Source organism: Mchenga conophoros, linkage group LG17, assembly GCF_057382185.1.
Source record: "Mchenga conophoros isolate Kocher_MC1m ecotype Shallow Benthic linkage group LG17, M_conophoros_male_GT1.1, whole genome shotgun sequence".
Classification (NCBI taxonomy): domain Eukaryota; kingdom Metazoa; phylum Chordata; class Actinopteri; order Cichliformes; family Cichlidae; genus Mchenga; species Mchenga conophoros.
Window position 1 is genome coordinate 3,802,152 of NC_140542.1, and position 10,996 is coordinate 3,813,147.

At 42.4% G+C, this 10,996-nt stretch overlaps 1 protein-coding gene across 1 annotated transcript; it reads left to right on the forward strand.

Moving 5' to 3' along the window:
- The first annotated feature begins 4,822 nt into the window (after nucleotides 1-4,822).
- On the forward strand, nucleotides 4,823-8,213 carry LOC146554907 (neuroepithelial cell-transforming gene 1 protein-like). The gene is made up of 9 exons (XM_085251309.1): nucleotides 4,823-4,941; nucleotides 5,064-5,171; nucleotides 5,269-5,433; nucleotides 5,638-5,700; nucleotides 5,922-6,095; nucleotides 6,195-6,452; nucleotides 6,538-6,708; nucleotides 6,853-7,039; nucleotides 7,126-8,213. The coding sequence occupies exons 1-9, from the start codon at nucleotides 4,849-4,851 to the stop codon at nucleotides 7,554-7,556; spliced, it is 1,650 nt and encodes a 549-aa protein (XP_085107435.1). The 5' UTR covers nucleotides 4,823-4,848; the 3' UTR covers nucleotides 7,557-8,213.
- Nucleotides 8,214-10,996: the final 2,783 nt, after the last annotated feature.

Here is a 10,996-nt window from a genome sequence, read left to right on the forward strand (position 1 = left end):
TTGAAGGAAAACTGGGGTGAAGTATATCAGGAACAGGACGTTAATAGTGCTTATAATAAATTCCTTAGAATATTTACATTACTGTACAATACCAACTGTCCAATAAAGCAATATAGTAGGAAACAGAAATATATGGACTGTCCATGGATAACAAAAGGTCTGCAAAATGCATGTATAAAGAAAAATGCTCTATACAGAGAGTTCTTAAGAACGAGAACTAAAGATGCTGAAATCAGATACAAAAGATATAAAAATAGGTTAACTAATATACTTAGATTTAGTAAAAAGGAATACTATAAGAAGCAATTAGATATAAATAGAAATAATAATAAAAGATTATGGGAAATCCTGAACAGTGTTATAAAATGTGGGACTGGACAAAAGAACTATCCCAAGTATTTCATTTGTAATGACCATGAAGAATACAATATGGATGTTGTGGCAAATAGTCTCAATGAATTCTTTGTAACTGCTGGACCAAATTTAGCAAGAACAATCACTCATCCTGGGAAAGCACAGGAAAAACCCGATACACTGATTGACAGAAATCCATATTCTATGTTTCTCACAGCCGTTGATGAAAATGAAGTTCTTGAAATTGTCAAAAAATGTAAAAATCACAAATCTTTGGATTGTAATGATATTGATATGATAGTGGTTAAAAGAGTCATTGAGGCTATTACAAAACCATTTACATACATCTGTAATTTATCATTTCAAACTGGTCGATTTCCAGACAGAATGAAAATAGGAAAAGTTATACCTCTATACAAATCTGGAAACAAACACCATTTCACAAACTACAGGCCTGTCTCTTTACTACCTCAATTCTCAAAAGTTCTTGAAAAACTGTTTAAAAACAGACTGGAAAAATTTATAGATAAACATAAACTACTCACTGAGAGTCAGTACGGATTCAGATCAAGCAGATCAACATCATCGGCACTATTAGATTCAATAGAATACATCACAAATTCCATAGACAAAAAGCAATATGTGGCTGGGTTATTCATAGACTTGACAAAGGCATTTGACACTATAGATCATGATATATTAATAAGAAAACTGGAACGTTATGGTGTCAGAGGGGTAGTTTTAGATTGGGTCCGGAGTTATTTAAGTGACAGAAAGCAGTTTGTGAAAATAAATGGTGGTTGCTCCTTATGTATGGACATTGCTTGTGGTGTACCCCAAGGGTCAGTTTTGGGTCCAAAATTCTTCAACTTGTACATTAACGACATCTGTAAAGTGTCCAAAGTATTAAAAATGGTTCTCTTTGCTGACGATACAAACATTTTTTGCTCTGGTGATGATCTGCAGAATTTATTGGAGGATATGACTAATGAAATAAGTAAAGTGAAGTTCTGGCTTGATAAAAACAAATTATCATTAAATTTGAATAAATCTAAACTTATGTTATTTGGAAATAGTAGTTTAAATACAAATGCAAAGATTCAAATAAATGGTGTTGATATTGAAAGAGTCAGTGAAAATAAATTTCTGGGGGTAATAATAGATGAAAAACTTAACTGGAGAGCTCACGTAAGATATATTCATTCCAAAGTATCACGAAGCATTGCAGTACTAAACAAGGCAAAACAGGTATTCGACAGAACATCACTTCATATTCTCTACTGTTCACTGGTTTCACCATACTTAAGCTATTGTGCAGAGGTCTGGGGCAATAACTATAAAACCACATTACATTCACTTTTTTACTTTTTACTTTTTTCTATGAGTCTGTGGTGGCCAGTGCGATCCTCTATGCTGTTGCATGCTGGGGGAGCAGGCTGAGGGTCGCAGATGCCAACAGACTTAATAAACTGATCCGTAAGGCCAGCAATGTTGTGGGGATGGAGCTGGACTCCCTCAAGGTGGTGTCGGAGAGGCGGATGCTGTCCAAGATAAAGACAATGTTGGATAACACCTCCCACCCACTCCATGACATGTTGGTCAGTCACAGGAGCTCGTTCAGTGAGAGACTGAGATTACCGAAAAGCACCACTGAACGACACAGGAAATCATTCCTGCCTGTGGCCATCTCCCTGTACAACGCATCCACTTAACACACTGTTTGCTGCTACAACTACACATGTTTCTTTTCCAAATATTTATTTATAAGTGACTTATGTATGTATGTATGTATATATATGTATATATTGTACTATTCTTAGTTAGCATATTGTCTGTCTTGTCTTAATGTTGGTTTATAATGGAGCACTGTAACAAAAAATAATTTTCCCCAGGGATCAATAAAGTATTCTGATTCTGATTCTGATTCTGATTCTCTTCAAAAGAAAGCAATTCGAATCATCCACAATGCAGGTTATAGGGAACATACAAACTCACTATTTTTGCAGTCTGAAATATTGAAAATTGACGATACAGTGAAATTCCAAACAGCACAAATTCTATTCAAAGCAAAAAATAAAGAACTGCCAGGTAATATTCAGAGTATGTTTTTTTTGAAAGAAGGAAGTTATAATTTAAGGGGTTTTTGTAACTTCAAAACAATGAAGGTACATACTACAAGAAAAGGCTTTTGTGTTTCTGTTCAAGGAGTGAAACTATGGAACAAACTGAATATGGAATTAAAGCAATGTCCAAACATAAAACTGTTCAAAAAGAGTTATAAAAATATGATCTTCTCGATCTATAAAGAAAAGGAAAATATTTAAATTAAGTGAATGTCTCTATTTAAAAACAAACAAACAAAAAATTCATGATGTGATATTATAGTATATAGTATATCAGAAATCTGTTCACTATTTTTATTACAAATTATATCAGTAAGGAAGCTGACTAAATATTCACTGATAATTTATGGGACAGGGGTGGGATTAAATAAGTGTATACTTCTTCCCACTCCCTTTCAACATGTAAATTAATCAGAATGTTTTTTTGTATGTAATTTGTATAGTATATTTTTTTTCTCTCATTTCTTTTCTAAATGTACTTGTATATTGTTCACATGTTGAAATAAATTACCAATCAATCAATCAATCAGGTCAGTCTTTTTTGGTGGACTCTAAAGGAGGGTCGAGAACACAGCCTGCACTGCCTTAAAGGTTTATTGTGTAGAAAAACTGGTTAATGAAGAGGTATCTGCAGTGGGAAGAATCAGCTCACTGAGCAGGAATCTTCTTCTGCCAAAGAGGAGAAGCACATTTTGGTGGATGTCATTGTTGCAGTGAAGAAATGTGTGTTATGATCTTAACTCTGATTGAGTTTCTTTCTGTACCAGATTTCATGGGGCAGTGGGTGACAGGCGAGAGTTTTCCCAAGATGTATGAAAGGCAGGTGAATTTTCGATAAGTGAAAACACAATTCTGCTTTCCATGGGAACAGATCAGCTGGGGTTTGGTTGTGAGCTCAGTTGGAGAGTTGCTGAGAAGCTGAGAGAGATTGACTGGGGTTATCAATAAGCATCAGAGAACCTCAATAACACATGCATTACAAAAACGATCTGACAATGAGTGAGAGCTCGAGCTGGTGCTTGCATACAGGAGGGCAATAAACTGGTGATGAAGAGGCGTGTTGTAGAGCGGGAACCTGTCAGTGGACGGAGTCAAAGGTATGAACTGCCCAACTCCACTTGAGAGCAGAAGAGATAGGAGAGAAAAAGCCTGACCAGTCCTGGACCGTGACACCAACATTATTACAGAAATCATAAATGTTTAAAAATGAAGAACTTCTTAAATAGTCTTTCAAACCACGGTTTGCTTATTTTTAGCTTCTATGGGAGACTATAAATTATAAGTTAATAATTCCTTAAAAGCCTTACGTTCCACTCTGCTTCTACTGCTGTAACTTTAATCATTGCATAATTCACAACCTCCTGTAAACATATACCTGCAAATATTACTCGCCCAAGTCTTTCTGCTTCCCTCCCTCCATGCACTTTAATCTACAAATCCGCCACTGTTCAGCAGTTCCCTCCTCTAAGACTAATCTGGGAATTCAAGTCACCACACACAATAACATTTTGTGTTGCAGTATGCGTTCTGCTGCTATGTTTTAGTATCTCTCCCCCTGGGGTGTGTAATGTGTCTTTTTCCCTCAGTGTTTTTCAGTTGTCTCATCACCCTCCTGTTCCTGAGGAACACCTGGGACACTTGTACAATGAACCAAGTTCAGCAAATCCAGGTTATCTTTACAATACCTGGATTCATTCATCTTATCTCCCGCCTAATCCTAACCACATGAAGCTGGATATCGGCTCCATTAGCCAACCCAGTGTTTCCCAGTCAAACCATGACCAAGTTCACGTACAAGGGAGAGCTAATTAGCACCAAGAGCAATCATAGACACAGAAAGGTCTGCAGCAGCAAAGCAGTGTTTTGAGTGTGTATTACAAGATAGAAACAAATATTTATTTATTTATTTATTTAAATATTTGTCTGTGGCTTACAATGTAAACAGCCAATGCCACTGTATGAAATCTTTCACAATGTGAATGTGTGACGAGTGGCGATCAAGAATTAGAGGGTATGAATGAAGGAGGCTCTGTGTGCTGTGGACACATCAGAAAGGAAGTGACCATTATCCAGTTCTGAGTAATGAAAGCTGCAAACAAGCAGTAAACAAAGTAGAGATAAATGTTTTAAATGAGTTGAAGGAACCCTTCATTTACAGCAGGTACAGCAGTACAAGAAATCCTAAACAGTGGTTAGGAAAACTATGCAGCACGTAAAAGGTCATACTGGAGAGAGTTCTGTGGGACAGACTGGGGGAATGTTAAAACCAATGGAAAGAGGACAAGACCAAATGTTTCCAGTAGTCTGGATAAGTGGCTGACTAACAAGGAAAATGCATTATTAAAAGGATACTGTGTTTCTACTGAAAGATATGGTGGCTTACGATGAAGTGGGTAGCTTGGTGCCTATCAAACGGACTCTGCAAGTGACAGACTGCCAGAACCAGGCCAACAAGGAGTTAGAGGTGAGATGGCTGAAACTTTACTCTGTAAATGTTTGACCAGAGCTGCTGGAAATGAAGTCATAGTGTTATGATAGAATAACTGCACGACTAACCTCCCCTTCTGTTTTTGCCTCCTTCTGCAGGAACCCAGCAACAAGCACGTCCGTTCTCTCGGCAGGGTGACGTCGCTAGCCAACCTCATTTCTCCGGTAAAGAATGGGGTCTTCCGGCGCTTCGCCCAAACCATCAAGGTAAGCGCTCACGGCATCCAATGGAAACACAGCGCATTGGGGGGACAGGGACATCCCTTTCAACATGTCTGACATGTGGTGTTCTTTCTTTCTGAAGGCCTCTTTCTGGGGCGATGGCAAGTTGCCAGGCATGCCCCAGAAGCCTTGCAGCAAGGCAGCGGCCCCCACACCACCTAAAAGGAGGAACAGCACCTTATGGTCCGAGACATTAGACATCCACCAGAAAGGAACTTTCTCCACCAAAGAGATCAAGCGGCAAGAGGTGAGTCCAGGAGTCCAGACAGGGATGAATTCTACATGCTTGCTAGACTAGTTCACATGTCTTTGTGTCAAATGGTTTAAATTGGACTAGAAGCCATTCAGCCATCTTGGCTAAGCTCACTATGGTTTAGGCTACGATGTAATGACAACCTGATTTACATGTTTACTAAAAAAACATCTGTCTGTGCCTTCTCCCATTCCTCAGGCCATATTTGAGCTGTTTCGTGGAGAACAGCATCTGATTGAGGACCTGCAGCTTGCATGCAAGGTTTGTCATTTTAAAAGCTCTGAGGCAGCGGGAGTACATATAAAGCAAACAGATTAAATCAGTCTGGCAGGCTTTGAATGCAGCGCAGCCAGGAGCTATAAAAAGACAGGGATTGTTCCTCTGTCTTTTTTTTTGTACCCCTAAAACTGTTGACCAAGATATTTTTAGTAGCCGCTCCCAAAGCTCTGCCCAGATATTACTGATCACTTTGCTCCATCCAGGCGTACCACGACCCGATGCTGAAGCTGTCCATCATGTCGGAGGAGGAGCTTACTCACATTTTCGGCAACTTGGATGCCTACATCCCACTGCACGAGGACCTTCTGGCGCAGCTCTCCAAAGCCACAGGGCCAGACAGGACCGTGGGCCAGATTGGGCAAATTGTTATTAGCTGGGTAAGTGTCTTTGACTTTTTGAGCCATCAAAAGCTTTTACGCTAGTAAAACCGTATTTTGAATTAGCAGTTAGATAAAGAGTCCCTCCTTCCTTTGCAGCTGCCCAGGCTCAATGCCTACAAAGACTACTGCAGTAACCAGCTGGCAGCCAAGGCGCTGCTGGACCAGAAGAAGCAAGACCCACGTGTGCAGGACTTCCTGCAGCGGTGCCTCGAGTCACCTTTTAGTCGGAAACTGGACCTGTGGAGCTTCCTGGACATTCCCAGATCCCGCCTGGTCAAGTACCCCCTACTGCTCAAGGAAATCCTGAGACACACTCCAGCAGAACACCCCGATGCTGCCAGCCTGCAGGAAGCTGTAAGTCCAGGAGACAAACTGGTTCAACACACTGATCCATCATAGTGCCTCTCCCATGTAATAATTAGGCTGCTTGTGTGTTCAGATCACTGTCATCCAGGGAGTTTTGTCTGACATCAACAAGAAGAAAGGGGAGTCCGAGTGCCAGTACTACATCGACAAGCTGGAGTATCTGGACGACAGGCAGAGGGACGCTCGCATCGAACGGTGCAAGAGTCTTCTGTGTCACGGGGAGCTGCGCAACAAGAGCGGCACGGTGAGCACAGCGCACACTTCCAAGTCGTCCTTCGGTGCTTCTCTTTGCATGTTAACACGAGGCTGCCGTCCCACATGAGGCGGGCTATGTGCTCAGATGATGCTCTGGTTTGAAAGTTTCTGTTTTTCCTGGAAATTCTTTCAGAAGCTGCACGTGTTCCTGTTCACCGACCTGCTGATCCTGACCCGCCCCGTCACCAGGAACAAGCGCCAGTGCTTCCAGGTGTACCGGCAGCCAATCGCAGTGCAGGATCTGGTGCTGGAGGACCTGCAAGATGGCGATGTCAGAATGGGCGGCTCTTTCAGAGGAGCCTTCAGCAATGCAGACAAAGGTAAGGCTCGTCCCAGAAAGTGTCCGCTAGTAGCCTGAGCAGCACTTTGCCCCCGTTCCTAATGACGCTCTCTGCTTTCTCTGCAGCCAAGAACATTTTCCGGGTACGTTCCCAAGACCCGAGCCAGGCACAGTCACACACTCTGCAGGTCAACGACGTCTTCCACAAGCAGCAGTGGCTCAACTGCCTCCGTAGTGCCATTGCCGTCCACCGGCCTCTGAGCGAGCCCTCCAGCCCCAGCCCGCCTACAGGCAGCGTCCGTTCCAAGCGCCGCCCTTCCTCCGTTTCTGCCATCATCCACATGGAGGAAGCAGACGAGAACTACCCGCAGCCAGGCTCTCAGTCGGCCCCCGCCTCACTGTGCAACAGCCCCACCACGGCGTCCCCTTCGCCTCGCTCCCCGCCGTCGTCCACGACGTCCGTGTCATCGACGTCATCCTCACCCACGACACATAAAACCAAAAAGGACAAGAAGGCTCTGTGTTCTTTAGGGAAGAGAAAAGAGGCGATGGTGTGAGGTGGAGCGTTGGTAGAGAACGTGGATGGACCTCTTTGTTTTTCCTGTACATAAAACAGCACAGCACATTTATGAGTGTCTGCGTGTTATTACAGCAGTGTTCTGTTACTGTCCTCCTTGGCAGCTATTTACCTTACTCCTCCATCCAAGTGCATCCCATAGAGACACAGTATTCTGGAGGGGGGTGCACGTGGTTCAGCTCTAAAAGGGAAGCATGACAAGAAGTAAACCCACGGTTCACACTCGGTGTGGCCAGTTTGCTGAGTTCTTGAAGAAAGAGTTGGTGCATCAGATCCTGTTTACTATAAAGTTCATATTTAAACATTCTTTTAGACCTTTCTTTGGGGGATAATACACTTTATATTTTCAGATCTATCCTAGTATTGTTTTAGGTATTGTAAAGCAGCAGAGTTTTAGCTGTTAGGGCAGGTTTTTGAACATTTGCCGATGTCAAGGTGAAAGACAAAAAGCCGACCCCTAAAAAGGTGAGGTGTACCACACAAACAGATTTCTGTCATAGTTGGGTTTTTAGACTGAGCAGAAGATGTCTTATTTTTATACATTCCTTAAATAACAGATGCTAGAAGCCAGACATTATTTTATTTTATTTACTACAGAGGCATTAATTTCATTCCAGAACAGATGATATGTCAGCAAAAAAACGTGATGAACTCATATCGCAGACGAGATGATGAGTTTTGTTTAAGACAAAATTTTGAACTGGGCCACGTTGGTTTCTTAAAAAGCTGATTCCTGAGAATGAGGCGGATCACTTTTCAGTGTAGGATCTTGCATGGAGCTTTAGTTGTGGACGCCGCTTGCACCTGAAGAGGCGGCATGATGTATGCAACTGTCCCGAGGGACGGGACTGAGCGACGATGAAAGTTGTTGAAGGCAGAAGAGAACGAAGACGAGAACGATTAGGAAGTGAAACGCTCAGTGTGACATGTGTAACTCCCATCAACAGTATTTCCTGCTTCCCATTTGAAACCTTCCTGGGTAAACTGAAAAAGATTGTGCGGATGCCTCATAAACCTGTGGAACAAATTGTCAAGCGCGTCTATGAGACGCAAAGTATTCAGAAGAAAAGAGAGGATGTCTGTTCCCTCTCCTCTTAAACGGCTTCATAAGTCTGGACCAATAACAAGTGATCTTGGAACTTTTAAGCAGTACAGAAAATACACTGATGGACAGACATGTGTTTCTTGCTCCATGGGTGTAGGTTTTGCTTATAATAACCAGTCCGCTGTAACTGTATGCCAGGCGTTTATTAGCAGCCAACATGAACGTCCGTACACTCGTAACCGGAAGTACACATCACATCTAGAGAGAACCACAGCGACACCTGCTGGAACTCTCCGTAACGGCAGCAACAGGAGGCAGTATGGACAAACATAACATTGCTGTTATCTACATCCCCCTTTTCAGTTTTTTTTTCTTCTTCTTAATTTTGCACTTTTCAGGCAAACCCAAATCAAACAATACCACAGTGATGGAAGAACTTATCAGGTTATGGATTACACAAAATGAGGCTTCAAATATCAAATGAAATTCACAGTAATCATTGTCATAACTGCGACAAGTATGCAACAACATAACACGAGATAAAACACATTTCAAAACAGAAAATACAGCACAAGTGTGCTTTTAATCCACGTATTTACTATTCGGTTTAGACACTCTACCAGAATTGGTTCGGTACAAGTTGTCATCAGAGCGTACTTGGCATTTTGTGGGTGTTATCACCTGTTCTGACTGTTGTATGCCATGTTGTGGTGGGTCGAGTTGAACTTGAACTGTTTCATGTTTGTTGGTTTGTGTTTTATTAGGTTCAGTTTCATCCGCTCGTCGAGATGAGTCCAGTTCATCTTGTGTTGTAGCGAGCTTTTCGGGTTGAGGCTCGCTCACAGGCAGAAGATGTTGTCTGTTGCGCCTGTATTCTTTTCCACCCGACTCAACGACATATGAGCGAGGTTCAGCACACACTCTACTTACAACTCCAATCTTGTCATGTCCTCTCTGTGTTTGTAGTCTCACCACCTCGTTTGGTGTTAATGGACTGAGCAGCTTGCTGGACTTGTCGTAGTGCTGTTTTTGAGTTTTACGCTTTTTTGTGAGTTGAGTTTTGATAGTGGTTGTCACTTTTGCTGTTGGTGTTAGCAGTTTTTTGCACACGGGAAGGGTTGACCACGTTCGTCTTGATAGCAGCCTCTGTGCTGGTGAGCCAAGAATGTTGTCTCGTGGCGTGTTGCGTAGATGTAACAGGTTCAAATAGAAATCAGTTCCATCTCTTTTTGATGTTTCAAGGAGTCTTTTAGCACTCCGGACAGCTCTTTCACTGAGTCCATTTGACTGAGGGAACTCAGGGCTGCTTGTGACGTGTATGAACTCCCAGTGTGTGGCAAACTCCCGAAAGGTCTGGCTGGTAAACTGGGTGCCATTGTCTGAGTACAGTTTCTGTGGTATCCCATGTACTGAGAAGTGGTGTTTGAGTTTGTTAATGACTGAGGCAGATGTTAGGTTTTCAAGTTTATCTATTTCAAACCATCCAGAATATGAATCCACGAGCACGAGGTAGTGGCGATTGTCCCATTCGAATATGTCTGTGGCTGTGATGGACCAGGGAAGATCAGGAATTTGATGTAGTTTCAGGGGTTGTTTTTGTTGGTGAGGCTTTAGACTGTTGCAAATGCTGCATGATTTGACTTTGTTCTCAATGTCAGAGTTTATTGTCAGCCAGAATACGCTGTCCCTTGCTCTCCTTTTTTAAGTCTGAACTTGCACTTTTTTGGATTCAGTTTGAGTTTTACTTGTCTGGCTCGCTCCAGGACCTTTTTTAAATTTTTGTCATGCTCCTCTATTCCTTTGCCTCCCACTATGATGTCATCCACTATCACTGCGCATGGATATCCCATGAATATTTGTTCCATGGCTCTCTGGAAGACTTCAGAAGCGGTGTTGATGCCAAAGGGCATCCTCAGGAATTTGAATCTGCCGAAAGGTGTTGCAAACGTAGTGAGAAGAGATGAGGCAGGATCTAGTTTGATTTGCCAGAAGGAGCTCTTTGCATCCAGAACTGAGAAGATGGTTGCTCCCGACATCTGAGCAGCTACTTCCTCCACAGTTCGCATGGGATGGTGAGGTCGCATTAGTGCCTTGTTCAGATCCCTTGGATCAATGCAGATACGAACATCATCTGTATTCTTTTTGTGTGTTGCGACCATGTTAGATACCCATTCCGTGGGCTCCTCCACTGGTTCAATTACTCCCAGGGCCTGCATTCTTTGAAGTTCCTCTTTAACTCTTTTCTGCATAGGAACAGGAACGCGTCTTGGAGGGTTGACGACAGGTGACACGTTTGGAGTGAGTTTCATTGAGTAAGTTATAGGTAAGTTACTGACTTCATCTTTAAACAGGTCTGTGTATTCATGAAACACTTT